This window comes from Microtus oregoni, unplaced genomic scaffold (assembly GCF_018167655.1).
Source record: "Microtus oregoni isolate MIOR12 unplaced genomic scaffold, Mior012 000027F_ref0000203, whole genome shotgun sequence".
Classification (NCBI taxonomy): domain Eukaryota; kingdom Metazoa; phylum Chordata; class Mammalia; order Rodentia; family Cricetidae; genus Microtus; species Microtus oregoni.
This window is the reverse complement of record NW_024543086.1, coordinates 22,712,778-22,728,454: the sequence shown is the minus strand read 5'-3', so window position 1 is coordinate 22,728,454 and position 15,677 is coordinate 22,712,778. Positions and strand designations below refer to the sequence as shown.

The following is a 15,677-nucleotide window of genomic DNA, read 5'->3' as shown; positions in this document are numbered from 1 at the left end:
GCCTCGTACTCCTGCCATACAGGGTTTGTCTTCTCTCCAACAGATGCCTCTGATCTGCAAGGGCGACAGCTGCTGGCTGGCTTGGACAAAGTGGCCAGTGACCTGGACCGACAGGAGAAGGCCATCACAGCGATCCTACGGCCACCGCTTGAGCAGGGACGGGCAATAGAGGATAGTACTGAGCGGGCCAAGGACCTCAAGGTATTACCAGGCTGGGGCTCAGGTTGGGCCCTTGACCCTCTGGGGCTCCTGCTCAAGGTTCTACCTCTAAGGCATCTTAAGACTTTCAAAGCAGAGGCTGGATAGTTATGGTGACTAGGCAGCAAGGAGCAGGCTCCAAGTAGATGTCCTGACCTGGTACTTGACCATGAACCTAGATGTGACCTGGTACTGCTTCCAAATGGCTTTGCAGCCTGAGATCATGGCCATAATGACGATAGCAGGAACTGGGATCCTAACAGGTACCTGCTGAGTGAGGCTGTGAGCAAGGGGTATTGTGGGCTGTGGAACCGAAGGCCCAGTTCACTTCTGCTTCCTCTGAGATAAACTTCTGAATCCAGGCCAGGGTTTCTAAAGCCCCTGGTCCTCATTCGAGTACTGCAGCTACCATGCAAGAAGCAGATGTCTCCACATACCACCAGCTGCCTTCACGGCCTTCTGCCTGACAACTCTTGGTGGTAGGGTCTGTCACCTAGAGACAGGTAAGGGTTCAGAAAAATCCAGTGGTCTCTGGTGCAGGCACAGGGGCACAGGCCCACAGTATCCCTTCCCAAACTCTTTGGAGTCATTGCATGGGTAATTCACAGTATCTGCCCGGCAGGTCATCTAAGATCCCGTGGACTCTTCCGGAGGGTGGTGCAGAGTATCGAGTGTCCAGTGACACCCTGCTTGTTGTCTGAGTCACTGTCTTTATGGTTCACTAGCACCAGATGCTCGTTAAAAACATAGACCCAGGAGCTGAGAAGATCTCTGTCAGCAGGGTGCTTGCCTTCTTAACTCACATGCAAGAATGAGGACCTAGATTCAGTTCCTGCCACTCACATAAAAAGCTAGGCATTGTGGGATACCCTTGTAATTGCACTGCCGAGGAGGTAGGGTCAGGAGGATCTGGAGGTTTGCTGATGGGCCAGCCTCATTGACAAGCCCCAGATCCTAGTAAAAGACCCTGTGTCAAAGTCAAACACTAAGAAACAAGGTACAAGAGAGGCCCATTTTATAAAGCGCCTGCACAAGCATGAGGACCTGAGTTCAGATCCCCAGCACCTGCGTTAAAAGAAAAAAATCCCAGCATGGTTGCACTTGTCCGCAATTCTGACTTTGGGTGAAGTCTGCTCACTAGTAAGTCTACCAAATCAGTACACACTGTTCTCAGTAAGAGAACCCTGTCTCAGAAGACAAGAGGAGGTTCTATTTTTATTTTATTTTATTTTATTTTTTTTCGAGACAGGGTTTCTCTGTGGTTTTGGAGCCTGTCCTGGAACTAGCTCTTGTAGACCAGGCTGGTCTCAAACTCACAGAGATCCGCCTGCCTCTGCCTCCCGAGTGCTGGGATTAAAGGCGTGCGCCACCACTGCCCGGCAAGAGGAGGTTCTAGAAAGAACTGGCATTGGCCTCTGGCCTCCACATGCACACTAGTACCACCCCACTCTAACCCACTCACCTCTCTCTCCCTCACTCTGCCCCCCCCCCTTTCTGTCAAAACAAGGTAAAAGGCTTCCAAGGAACACCTGAGGATAACCTGTGGTTTCTCATACATGCACACACACCCACACACAAAAACAAACAAAACCACAGAGCTGGTGATTGAGCCCCAGATGGACACCCCAGGGAGGTTGGCCTTATCCATTTATACTGCCCCAGGGCAAGCCCTTGGGGGAAGAGAGCTGCTGGACTGTGGTTGACCTGGGCAGTCTTGATCCCATAGAACATCAGCAATGAGCTGCTACAGATTGAGCCAGAGAAGACACAGCGCACAGCCGAGTGTGAGGCCTTTGTGCAGGCCCTCCCGGGCAGCGGCACTACCCCCTTGCTGAGGACCCGGATGGAAGACACCAACCAGAAATATGAACAACTGGTTCAGCTGCTAGATGCAGCCCAGAAGAAGTAGGTGGCAGGTGGACAGGAGGGTGGTCACGGTGGGGTCAAGGGGCCACCTGCTCCCTACACATATGACGGTGACCTGTGTCCTTAGGGTGGATGTGGCCAACCATTTGGAGAAGGGTCTTCAGCGGGGCAGGGAACTGTTGGCCTCACATGAGAACCGGCTGATCCAGGATGACACAATGCCTGAAAGTGGCCACATGTTGGACAACAAGAGGCAGGAGCTGGAGGTAAACCCAGGATCTTGGGACCATGGAGTCCTGTCTTTGGGCTCAGGACAACTGCCTCCGTCACCAGATGAGGGTGAGGGTCCTGAAGGTTCAGAGCATCTGGTGTGTCAAGTTGGGAGTTACAAACATAGGTAGTAACATGGCTGTTCCTAGGATCACATCTGTGCATCCTGGAAGGTTTTATTTATTATATTTTATATGCGAGAGTATTTTGCCTGCATATATATCTGTGCACCAATACCTGATGCCCACATAAGCCAGAAGAGGGCATTGGATCTCCCTGGGACTAGAGTTAACAACAGATGGTTATGAGCTACCCATGTGGGTGCTGGGAATTGAACCTGGGCTCTCTGGAATAGCAACCACTGATTCATCTCTCTAGCCCCCCAGCCCAGGGAGGGAGGTGCGGGTAAGGCCAGTATTTCACATTGGCAGTTCTGCAGAAAACCGGTTTCGGAAGCTCTGGTGAGCATATGTAGCATCCCGGCCATGCAGCTTGTGGGCAGGTCCACAGTCACGGACACCAGTGGCCTTGGACACAGGCTTGCCTGCCTGAGCAGTATGGCACTCTGTGAGTGGCTGCAGGCCTTCTCTGTCCCCTTTTCATGACCAACCTTGGAGCAGAGAGACTGGGCTGATTGAGGACCTCATGGCTGGAGGAGGGCAGGCACATATGCCACCCCTTCAACAGTTTGCACAAGGTGACTTTCAGAGTGTTAGTTTATTGTCATGAAAAAGGATGTTGCAAAAGTGGCCCAGACCTTATAAAGTGTGAAGGCTGAACCATTCTTCCTGGTCCTAAGCCTGAACCTCCTCCCAAAGCAGGGGGCCCCAGTGCTCTAGTGATGCTGCCAGGCTCTTTAGGGAGCTCTTAGGGAGCTGCTGTCTCTTTGCCCATCTGGCAGGCCATGGCTTCTGAGCTGCAGGCTGAGAAGTCCCTCCTGGGTGAGGTGGAACAGAACCTGCAGGTGGCCAAGCAGTGCTCCAACTCACTGGCCACTCGCTTCCAAGAGCACTGCCCTGACCTGGAGCGCCAGGAGGCTGAGGTCCACAAGCTGAACCAGCGTTTCAACAACCTCAGCCAGCAGGTGGAACGCAGGTGAGGGGTACCACAGACAAGTGGGCTGGGACAAGGGCCTGGCTTAGCCAGCCTGCCTTGAGATACTAGACTGGGGATCCTCTGGTGTCACCCAAGACCATTCTTCATCATTTTGTTTGTTTGTTTTAAATTTTTTTATGATTTGTTTATCTTTATTTTATGTGCATTGGTGTGAAGGTGTCAGATCCCCTAGAACTGAATTTTCAGACAGTTGTGAGCTGCCATGTGGGTGCTGGGAATTAAACCTGAGTCCTCTGGAAGAGTAGTCAGTGCTCCTAACCTCGGAGCCATTTCTCCAGCCCCTTGTTTGTTTTTTATATGTGTTTGTATGTGTGTGTAGTGTGTACATGCCCATAAGCATGTTTTTATGTGTTTGGGTATGTTTGCTCAAGTGGATGCTGGAAGACAGTATTAATAATCATCCTTGATCATTTTTCTACCTTATTCACTGAGGCAGGCTTTCTCCATCAGACCCAGAATTCACCAATATAGCGAGATTCACACTGGTTGCCTTGCTCTGGGGATCTAAAGCTGAAGTTACAGCTGAGTCACATGCCTACCCAGAATTCACATGGGTGCTGAGGCTCCAAATTCCAGTCCTCACGTATGCACGGCATTTGACTTTTCACCGATGAATCATCTCCCCAGCCCGGGTACCCTCTTTTTAAAAATAAAGTGACACACACAAAGTAAGAAAGTCAGTGCAATGTCCCCAGCTAAACCATCAGCAACGTGTGTACGTGTATATGAGTGGTGTGTGTGTGTGTGTGATCTGTGTATGTGTGTGATTGTACATGCCATGGGATGTGTGGAGGTCAGAGGATCATTTTGGATGTCAGTCCTTACTTTCTACCTTATTTACAGGGTCTCTGTTCACCGTTGTTATCATAAGTCAGGTTAGCTGAGTCAAGCTAGCTGCCTGGGAGCTTCCTGTGCTTCTGCGCCCACCTCCTCCCACCTGCACCCACCCCCTCCCACCTCCCTCCATTGCTACTATATACTGGCTTTTGCTTGGAGTCTGGAGAGCTGAACCCGGGTGATCAGGCTTGCACCACTGAAGTACCTCCCTAGCCGCACCCATCTTTGCATGTCTTTCCAGGCAGGTGGATGTGGCAGCGTCAGTGTGGGCTGTTGCTTGTCTTTCTTCTGTCAGTGTTGTCTCCTCTACTTCCGCTTGTGTGCTAAAGTGGATGTTCCTAGTAAGTCTGTCTGAGGTTGATAGGTTTATGATCATTTCAAAGAGCTTGGTGTTCCAGAACTTTCTCTCCTGTGTTCCTTTCCCTTGGCTTCCTTTATGCAGCTTACACTGGATTTAATATACCTGTCTCTTCTTTTCTTTCTTTTTTTTTAAATATTTATTTATTTATTATGTATACAATATTCTGTCTGTGTGTATGCCTGAAGGCCAGAGAGGGCACCAGACCTCATCACAGATGGTTGTGAGCCACCATGTGGTTGCTGGGAATTGAACTCAGGACCTTTGGAAGAGCAGGCAATGCTCTTAACCCCTGAGCCATCTCTCCAGCCCTTCTTTTCTTTCTTTTATATTTTATTTTATTTAAATAACATTTTCCCCAATTTTTTTCACATACTGACTGCAGTTTCCCTTCCCTTCTCGCCTCCCACTTCCTCCCACCCTCCCATCCACTCCTCCTCTGTCTCCGTTCTTCTTTACTTAGACTGTTGTTGTCTCGAGGTCCCCCCTCACGGAAGCATCAACACTGTAGAAACTTAGACTGTTGTTGTCTCGAGGTCCTCCCTCACGGAAGCATCAACACTGTAGAAACTTAGACTGTTGTTGTCTCGAGGTCCCCCCCTCACGGAAGCATCAACACTGTAGAAACTTAGACTGTTGTTGTCTCGAGGTCCCCCCCTCACGGAAGCATCAACACTGTAGAAACTTAGACTGTTGTTGTCTCGAGGTCCCCTCCCTCACGGAAGCATCAACACTGTAGAAACTTAGACTGTTGTTGTCTCGAGGTTCCTCCCTCACGGAAGCATCAACACTGTAGAAACTTAGACTGTTGTTGTCTCGAGGTCCCCTCCCTCACGGAAGCATCAACACTGTAGAAACTTAGACTGTTGTTGTCTCGAGGTCCCCCCCTCACGGAAGCATCAGCACTGTAGAAACTTAGACTGTTGTCTCGAGGTCCCCCCCTCACGGAAGCATCAACACTGTAGAAACTTAGACTGTTGTCTCGAGGTCCCCCCCCTCACGGAAGCATCAACACTGTAGAAACTTAGACTGTTGTCTCGAGGTTCCCTCCCTCACGGAAGCATCAACACTGTAGAAACTTAGACTGTTGTTGTCTCGAGGTTCCCTCCCTCACGGAAGCATCAACACTGTAGAAACTTAGACTGTTGTTGTCTCGAGGTTCCCTCCCTCACGGAAGCATCAACACTGTAGAAACTTAGACTGTTGTTGTCTCGAGGTTCCTCCCTCACGGAAGCATCAACACTGTAGAAACTTAGACTGTTGTTGTCTCGAGGTCCCCTCCCTCACGGAAGCATCAACACTGTAGAAACTTAGACTGTTGTTGTCTCGAGGTCCCCCCCTCACGGAAGCATCAGCACTGTAGAAACTTAGACTGTTGTCTCGAGGTCCCCCCCCTCACGGAAGCATCAACACTGTAGAAACTTAGACTGTTGTCTCGAGGTTCCCTCCCTCACGGAAGCATCAACACTGTAGAAACTTAGACTGTTGTTGTCTCGAGGTTCCCTCCCTCACGGAAGCATCAACACTGTAGAAACTTAGACTGTTGTTGTCTCGAGGTTCCCTCCCTCACGGAAGCATCAACACTGTAGAAACTTAGACTGTTGTTGTCTCGAGGTTCCTCCCTCACGGAAGCATCAACACTGTAGAAACTTAGACTGTTGTTGTCTCGAGGTCCCCCCCTCACGGAAGCATCAACACTGTAGAAACTTAGACTGTTGTTGTCTCGAGGTCCCCCCCTCACGGAAGCGTCAACACTGTAGAAACTTAGACTGTTGTCTCGAGGTTCCCCCCTCACGGAAGCATCAGCACTGTAGAAACTTAGACTGTTGTTGTCTCGAGGTCCCCTCCTCACGGAAGCATCAACACTGTAGAAACTTAGACTGTTGTTGTCTCGAGGCCCCCCCCTCACGGAAGCATCAACACTGTAGAAACTTAGACTGTTGTTGTCTCGAGGTCCCCCCCTCACGGAAGCATCAACACTGTAGAAACTTAGACTGTTGTTGTCTCGAGGTCCCCTCCTCACGGAAGCATCAACACTGTAGAAACTTAGACTGTTGTTGTCTCGAGGCCCCCCCCTCACGGAAGCATCAACACTGTAGAAACTTAGACTGTTGTTGTCTCGAGGTCCCCCCCTCACGGAAGCGTCAACACTGTAGAAACTTAGACTGTTGTTGTCTCGAGGCCCCCCCCTCACGGAAGCATCAACACTGTAGAAACTTAGACTGTTGTTGTCTCGAGGCCCCCCCCTCACGGAAGCATCAACACTGTAGAAACTTAGACTGTTGTTGTCTCGAGGCCCCCCCCTCACGGAAGCATCAACACTGTAGAAACTTAGACTGTTGTTGTCTCGAGGTCCCCCCTCACGGAAGCATCAACACTGTAGAAACTTAGACTGTTGTTGTCTCGAGGTCCCCCCCTCACGGAAGCATCAACACTGTAGAAACTTAGACTGTTGTTGTCTCGAGGTCCCCTCCTCACGGAAGCATCAACACTGTAGAAACTTAGACTGTTGTTGTCTCGAGGCCCCCCCCTCACGGAAGCATCAACACTGTAGAAACTTAGACTGTTGTTGTCTCGAGGTCCCCTCCTCACGGAAGCATCAACACTGTAGAAACTTAGACTGTTGTTGTCTCGAGGCCCCCCCCTCACGGAAGCATCAACACTGTAGAAACTTAGACTGTTGTTGTCTCGAGGCCCCCCCCTCACGGAAGCATCAGCACTGTAGAAACTTAGACTGTTGTTGTCTCGAGGCCCCCCCCTCACGGAAGCATCAACACTGTAGAAACTTAGACTGTTGTTGTCTCGAGGCCCCCCCCTCACGGAAGCATCAGCACTGTAGAAACTTAGACTGTTGTTGTCTCGAGGCCCCCCCCTCACGGAAGCATCAACACTGTAGAAGTTCTGCTTTTGCTGCACCCCAGCAGTGCTGAAATTTCATCTCGAGGGGATCAGAGGATTTCCCAGCCTCCACCATGACCTCCCTTTGCTCAAGGGATACACATTGGGCACCTGTGCCTGTTAGGATGCAGCTCCTAACCCTCCCATTAATAATCCAGGCTTAAGCCGGGCGATGGTGGCGCACGCCTTTAATCCTAGCACTCGGGAGGCAGAGGCAGGCGGATCTCTGTGAGTTCGAGACCAGCCTGGTACAGAGAATTCCAGGACAGGCTCCAAAGCCACAGAGAAACCCTGTCTCGAAAAACCAAAAAAAAAAAAAAAAAATCCAGGCTTAACCATTCACTTTTTCCAAGCTCAGTTACAGCTGGCCTGTCTACTCTTTTAAAACTCAGAGTGGCTAGGAAGATAGCCTCAGTCAGAATAGTCCTTGTCACACAAACACAAGGACATGAGTTTTCTCCCCAGCACATATGTAAAGGGAGGCATGCTGGCACAGATTTGTAATCCTAGAGTTGGGGCGGTAGAAACAGGTGGGCCCCCTTTGGAGCTCACTGACCAGTCAATCTGACTTATTTACCTACACACATATAAACCAAGAAAGAGCCCCCAAACAGAGGGATCAATGAAGCTTTTGCCTCCTATGTCGACCTGATTGGCTTTGTCTCCTCAGGACCCAGAGCCTACAGAGTGCCAGGGCTGCCTACAATGAGTACCGCCATGGTTATGACCAAGTGCTTCAGTTCTTGGCTAACACCCCCAGCTACCAGCCTCAGGAGACAGACAGCCTCAGCCAGGTGGAGACCAAACTGAAGAACCAGAAGGTAATATGGCTGCTTCTACTTTGCAATGTTTGGGAGGATCAGAGGTCCTCAATCCCAATGGGGCAAGACAAAGGACTAGGCCACAGCTTTCAGTGTCACCTCCCAAGCACCGCATGTCTCTGTCACCTCTTCCCTCTCGGTGCCCTTCACAGGGCTTAACCCAACAGACACTCATGTGGAACCCTGTAGGGAAGATCTCATTATCAAGGTTGGGCTTCCTGCCTCTTCAGTGCCATAAAGACCTCAGAAACCCAGTGGCCAGGGCTAAGTGACTTAGTCAGAAAAGTACTTGCCATGCAAACACGAGGAGCTGATTTGATGCCCAGAACCCACTTAAAAAGCCAGGCATGGCTAAGCATGTCTATAAGGAGGAAAGGGGGACAATGAATCCCAGAAACTCATTGGCCTGTAAGCATAGCCCAATTGATTGAGTTCCAGGCTCAGTGAGAGATCCAGTCTCAAAAAATAAGTAGAGCGCAATAGAGGAAGACACATGATGTAGACCTCTAGCCTCCACATGTGCACACACAGAAATAGACAGACAGACAGATGACAGACAGACAGACAGACAGGGATCAAGAGAAACAGAAACCCGATGGCTGACATTCAACTTGCTGTCCTTCCCTGGGCTTCTGTTTCCTCATTCTCAAACAAGTTCCTCAGGCGTGGCTCCCAAGCTCACTGGAGGATTACATGCTCTGTCAGAGCACTGCCTGGCATTCCAGAGCACAAGAAACACCTGTTTCCTGGCACAGATAAGCATCTTCGTGGCTCTTGCTCCAGGCCTTGGCATTGCCCTTTGTGGTGAACACATGTATACAAGAAAGTCATCACTACACTTGGAACTATAGCATGTTGACTTTAGGGTCTATGGATTCAGACTGTTGATGGGTGTGTGTGGATACGTGTGTGCGTGCACATACATGTTTTCCAGTATCTTTTGTTTTACAGAACTTGCTTGATGAGCTAGCAAGCAGGGAAGAAGAGGTGCAGAAGGTATATATGGATTCCCAGCAGTACCAGCAAGCTGTGAAAGTGAGTCATGAACCCTGTTAGAGCACACAGGAGGGGCTTTTGATTAAGAGATCAGAGAAACCTGGGTGGGTTGCTGGGAAGATGAGCAGTAGCCATGTGTAGGTCCAGCCCTTTGACAAAATAATATGGCACCAGGCACCCAATATCATCAGTTATACTCTTTGAAACAGTAAACTCTTTGGGGTATTTACCCTAAAGCAAAGCAAAACAACAGAATAATGTACTCCAAACAGAATCATGTGATAGCTCTAATAACAGGAAAACAAGGTAGCAAAGCCTTATGCAGAAACATCTGTGTGAATGATCAAGCCTACTTGATGGGAAGCATCCAGGTCTGTGGTGGAGGAAAGCAGGAGAGGTTCAGGAAGCAGTGCTCACTGAAGCAGCAGCATCTGACCTCTAGACCTGTTGGAAGGCCTAGAAGTCGCTCGGTTTGTGTCTCTGCAGTAGTGGGAATTGCAGAGCATATTTTCCCGTATGCATGTCACTGAGTGAGGTAGCAGCTTACCATCACCATCTTAGTAGCTCGCAGGACCTCCTGGCAGCCAGCTCAGGTGCAGATGTGAGGAAGATGTGAAGGCTTAAAACCAGCTCCTGGCCAAGGGCAGGTCAGAGTCCTTAGAGGGAGCATAAATCATTGTAGCTTCTTCTTTGCTGCCATTAGCTGACCACTGCACTGTCTCTCTTTTACCCAGGACTACGAGCTTGAAGCAGAGAAGCTGAGGTCCCTGCTGGACTTGGAGAATGGACGGAGCAGCCATTTGAACAAGAGAGCCAGGCTGCAGTCTCCTGCTGCCAGGGTAAAGGAAGAGGTGAGTTGAGTAGCGACTGCCAAAGGCTCTCTGGATGTAGGCCTCTGTGATACCCACAGACGAGGAGGAAGAACTTGCTTTGGGGCCGTGATATCAGTATCACTAAGAGGCAGTCTGGAAGGGGTTCTAGCCCAGTGCCAGACACATGGAAGCTCCCATCTTGCTTCCCTGTACAAGTCTGTAGTGGAGAACAGTAAAGACCACAACACGTGTGAACAGAGTATTTGGAAAGATTTGCCTGTTGGCTTGCCTGCTAACTGCTCTCCTATAATTTCTCTGTAGGAAGCTGCTCTTGCTGCCAAGTTCACGGAGGTCAATGCCATCAACAGACAGAGGCTGCAGAACTTGGAGTTTGCACTGAATCTCCTGAGACAGGTAATTCATCTTAGAACATTTCCGATTGTTCTACAAGGTGATAAAGACTCCCCTGCCTCAGAGACAAGGCTATGAATGAAGAGTGTCCTCTGTTGACACTTCTGAGAAGGACCAATGCAAATACTGGTCTGAGCCAGTCTTCTACACTAGCATTGGATAACTTCCATACCAATTCAGAAGACATTTCCTGAAGACCTAGCAAAGGTTTCTTTGTTTGATTTTTTATGAGCGTTTTGCCTGCATGTATGTATGTGTACCATGTGTGTGCCTGGTACTCAAGGAGGTCAGAAGAAGACACTGCATCCCCCAGAACTGGAGTTTCAGATGGTTGTGAGCCACCACGTGAGTGCTGAGAATTGAACCAGGGTCCTCTGTTAAGAACTCTAGCCTGCAGTTATTTTTAATGGCATAGTTATGTTCATGTGGATTCACACATGTACAGGTGCTCTTGTGTGTGGAGGGCAAAGGACAACTGAAGTGTCATCCTGAGAAATGCCATCTCCCTCCTGTGAGACAAGGTTTCCTATCAGCTTGGAACTTATCAATTAGGCCAGGCTAGCCGGCCAGCAAGTCCCAGGGAGCTTCCAGTCTCCACCTCCCCGGAACTGGGGTTACAAGTGCACCCACACTTAGAGCACCACACCCAACATTTTCTTATCAGTGCTGGGGACAGAACTCAAGTCCTTCCAAGGACTTGATCCTTCTAGCTCCAAAAGTTACCTTTTAGGACTCGAAGACATTTATGATAGGATTACCTGACATCAAGAAACTAGAAGTAATTCGATACTCCTCGGCAGTGTGCTGATTTAAACTGTGATGTGGCACCTTGAGCCAAGATGGTGCTCTGCCCCTCCAGTCAGTAACGGCAGAACAGACTACTGTTTGTATAGAAAAAGTAAGTGTGGGGCTGGAGAGATGGCTCAGTGGTTAAGACCTCTTCCAAAGGTCCTGAGTTTGATTCCCAGCAACCACATGACTCACAACCATCTGTAATGAGATCTGATGCCCTCTTCTGGCCTGTAGGCATACACACAAGCAGAACACTATACATAATTAATAAAGAAATATACATTGAAAAATGTCTCCAAGGACAATAGACATCCCCTAGGGACAGGGCAGAGGTGGGAGACCGGGATCAATTCAAACTCCTCTGTGCCTGCAAAATTTTGCCCTATTCAATTTTTAAGAGTAAAAGTTACACTAGTAGAGTCCCCAGAAGATCACAGGACTAGCCCAATCTGTTCTAGGTGAACAGACCTGCCTGTTTCTAACCATATATTCATTGCCTTTTCTACCATAGCAGCCAGAAGCAGGAGTGACCCATGAGACCCTGCAAGGGGGCAAGCTGGGCTCCAGCACAGAGGAAACATGGAAGATTAAGAAGGAATTGGAGGAGGAGATGGAGCGAAGGCAACAGCTGGAAAATGAGGTCAAGAGTGCCCAGAAGGAAATCCAGAGTCTGAAGGATCAGGGGCCTCAGGAGTCATTGGTGAGGAAGGAGGTGCTGAAGAAGGTGCCAGACCCCACCCTGGAAGAGAGCTTCCAGCAGCTGCAGCAGACCCTGGCTGATGAACAACACAAGAACCAGCTGTTGCAGGAGGAGCTGGGAGCACTACAGCTCCGGCTGAAGTCCATAGAGCAGGAGACCAGGGACGGGGGACAAGAATATGTGGTCAAGGAGGTCTTGCGCATTGAGCCAGACAGAGCCCAGGAGGATGAGGTACTGCAGCTTCGGGAAGAGCTGGAGGCACTGCGACGGCAGAAAGGTGCCCGCGAGGCTGAGGTGCTCCTTCTACAGCAGCGTGTGGCAGCCCTGACTGCGGAGAAGAGCAGGGTGCAGGAGAAGGTCACTGAGAGGGAGGTGGTAAAGCTGCAGAATGACCCTCAGCTGGAAGCAGAATACCGGAGGCTACAGGAGCAGCACGAGCAAGAGGGTACACTCAGGGAGAAGCAGGAAGAGGAGCTGAGTTTCCTGCAGGCTAAGCTTAGGAGACTGGAGAAAGAACGGGCCATGGCAGAAGGCAAGATCACCGTCAAGGAGGTGCTCAAGGTAGAAAAAGATGCGGCCACAGAGAGGGAGGTCAATGACCTCACCCGCCAATATGAGGATGAGGCTGCCAAGGCACGTACTGGCCAGCGGGAGAAGACAGAGCTTCTTAGAAAGATATGGGCACTGGAAGAGGAGAATGCCAAAGTGGTGGTACAGGAGAAGGTCCGGGAGATCGTGCGGCCAGACCCCAAGGCAGAAAGTGAAGTGGCTAACCTCCGCCTGGAGCTGGTAGAGCAGGAGCGCAAATTCAGGGGTGCTGAGGAGCAGCTGAAGAGCTACCAAAGTGAGCTAGAGGCCTTACGGAAGCGTGGACCACAGGTGGAAGTCAAAGAAGTGACCAAAGAGGTCATTAAATACACGACGGACCCAGAGACCGAGCAGGAGCTCCAGCGGCTAAGGGAAGAGATCATGGACAAGACCAGGCTAATAGAAAGGTGTGACCTGGAGATCTACCAGTTGAAGCAGGAGATCCAGGCCCTGAAGGACACCAAGCCACAGGTGCAGACTAGAGAGGTAGTCCAGGAGATCCTGCAGTTCCAAGAAGACCCCCAAACCAAGAAGGAGGTAGAGTCTCTGCGCATAAAGCTGTTGGAAGAACAGAAGAAACAGGTGGACCTAGAAGGGGAACGGGTATCCCAGGAAGGGAAGATCCGATGCAAAGAGGAAGAGCTGGCACAGGGCAAGGAAAGGGTTGTACGCCAGGAGGTGGTACAGTATGAAGATGAGCCAGACTTAAGAGCTGAGGTGACTGCCTTCACAGACAGCATTGATGCCGAGCTGCGGCAGATTGACAAGCTGCGTGTGGAGCTGCGGCGGCTACAGCACTGCCGAGCAGAGCTGGAGCGGCAGTTGGAGGAACTGGAGCGTGAGCGGCAGGCACGCAGGGCAGCTGAGCTGGAAGTGCAGAGGCTTCAGCAGCGGCTGGCTGCACTGGAGCAGGAGGAGGTCAAGGCAGGTGAGAAGGTAACCCACACACAGAAGGTGGTGCTGCAGCAGGACCCACAGCAAACCAGGGAGCATGCCCTGCTCCGAGCCCAGCTGGAGGAAGAGCGGCACCGGAGGCAGTTACTGGAGGGCGAGCTTGAACCCCTTCGTAGAAAGCTGGCTACCCTGGAGAAGACAGAGATCAAGGAAAAGGTGGTCGTCTCTGAGAGCGTTCAGGTGGAAAAGGGTGACACTGAACAAGAGATCCAGCGGCTCAAGAAGAGCCTGGAAGAGGAGACCCGGAGCAAGAGGGAGCTAGATGTAGAGATGACCAGGCTGGAAGCCAAGTTATCTGAGTTAGAATTCTATAATTCTAAATCATCCAAGGAACTGGATTTCCTCAGAGAAGAAAACCATAAGCTGCAGCTAGAGCGGCAAAGCCTACAGCTAGAGACCCGGAGACTCCAATCAGAGATTGAGATGGCAACAACAGAAACTCGAGATCTAAGGAACATCACCACAGTGGATTCTGGAAGCCACCTCAACTCTAGGCTGTGGTCCCTAGAGAAGGAACTGGACGACCTCAAGAAAATGTCCAAGGACAAGGATCTAGAGATTGATGAACTGCAGAGGCGCCTGGGCTCTGTGGCCGTCAAGAGAGAGCAGAGGGAGAACCACCTGAGGCGCTCCATAGTGGTCATTGACCCTGACACAGGCCGCGAGCTGTCCCCAGAGGAGGCCCACAGAGCTGGGCTCATCGACTGGAACATGTTTGTGAAGCTCAGAAGCCAGGAGTGCGACTGGGAGGAGATATCAGTGAAAGGCCCTAATGGGGAGTCATCAGTGATCCATGACAGGAAGTCTGGCAAGAAGTTCTCTATTGAGGATGCTTTGCAAAGTGGAAGGCTAACCCCTGCTCAGTACGACCGCTACATCAACAAGGATATGTCCATTCAGGAGCTGGCAGTCTTGGTTTCTGGGCAGAAGTAGGTCCAACTCTTCTGCCTGGCTTTCCTTGGAGGGGGGTGGTTGGCTTGCAACCTCCTGGGGGTCTTCTGCTCCCCAGTCCTCATGCAGGCCTCTGAGCTAGGTGTTATCCACACTGTATCAGGCTGATTACAGTGCAGCTATTGTACCAGCACAGACACCAACTGGATAGGCAACTCTCAGCTCAGCACTATTCAGTCTGGTGAGTGACTTGTCCCACATCAATAACCTTGATATTCTCTTCTCTCCCTTTCCTATATGTTCCCATCATTGGTGCTTATAGCTGGAAACTATAGCACGAGGAAATATTGTAGACACATTCACCAAAACAGCATGGGCTTTAGCATGTCATATACAGTGACATAGAGGGCAGAAGGCCTCCTTTCTGACTCTTTTCACTCAAGACTGGGTCATCGGGGCTGTTGACCTTCCTTCTCACCATTTCAACTTTCTGGCTGGGATCAAACTATCAGCAGTGCCCGCTCAGTAATAGTGACTCTTCCCATGAGACAGACTAAAAATGTGTTCAGAATCCACAATGCCTGGCTCTTGGTGCTAGAAAGCTAGAAAAATGTGCCAGAAAGACAGGTATCAACAACTGTTTCCTACTTCTGAAGTGAAAAGATCTTAGTAATGGAAGATGTGCTACCCTTACTTTCAGTGCCTTACAAGTCCTCATTATCTCACTGGCATTTAGATATATGGAGGTTGTTCATCAAATTTCTGCTTCTCTGTATCTCAAGTATTATGTAAGAAAATGGGAAGTGATAGCATGAAAATAAAAATCTGGTGGCTGCTTCTAACTCCAAGCAAGTATGATTCCTTTACAGGAGGCTGACTTGGCTCTCAGTCACAAATGGGCATTCCATACATACCAGGGCTCCTATGCATGGAAGAATCACTTGCAAAAGAATGAGGAAAGACAGTTTGGAAACCTCAAAACAATTTATTGAGTTGCTTTATACAAGATTAACAATTTCCACACCACCCCCTAACACCAACATAGTTGCTGCACAAAAGCCACAGCCCCTCTCACACCTAAGAAACGGCCACGCCTGGTTAAGTGCTCAGAGCCTTGCACCCACCAAAGAAGCCCTTGCATCCCACTGAGCGCTCTCTACCCCCACCCT

At 50.2% G+C, this 15,677-nt stretch overlaps 1 protein-coding gene across 1 annotated transcript in view; it reads left to right on the top strand.

The window, feature by feature from the left end:
* Nucleotides 1–15,494, top strand: part of Ppl (periplakin) — a 52,525-nt gene extending 37,031 nt beyond the window's left edge. The window contains exons 14-22 of the mRNA XM_041675820.1: nt 44–201; nt 1,925–2,103; nt 2,192–2,330; nt 3,236–3,429; nt 8,214–8,364; nt 9,316–9,399; nt 10,095–10,211; nt 10,494–10,586; nt 11,887–15,494. Of these exons, the coding sequence (XP_041531754.1) occupies nt 44–201; nt 1,925–2,103; nt 2,192–2,330; nt 3,236–3,429; nt 8,214–8,364; nt 9,316–9,399; nt 10,095–10,211; nt 10,494–10,586; nt 11,887–14,550 (3,779 nt within the window). The 3' untranslated portion in view covers nt 14,551–15,494. The remainder of the gene's footprint in view (nt 1–43; nt 202–1,924; nt 2,104–2,191; nt 2,331–3,235; nt 3,430–8,213; nt 8,365–9,315; nt 9,400–10,094; nt 10,212–10,493; nt 10,587–11,886) is intronic.
* The last annotated feature ends 183 nt before the right edge of the window (nt 15,495–15,677 follow it).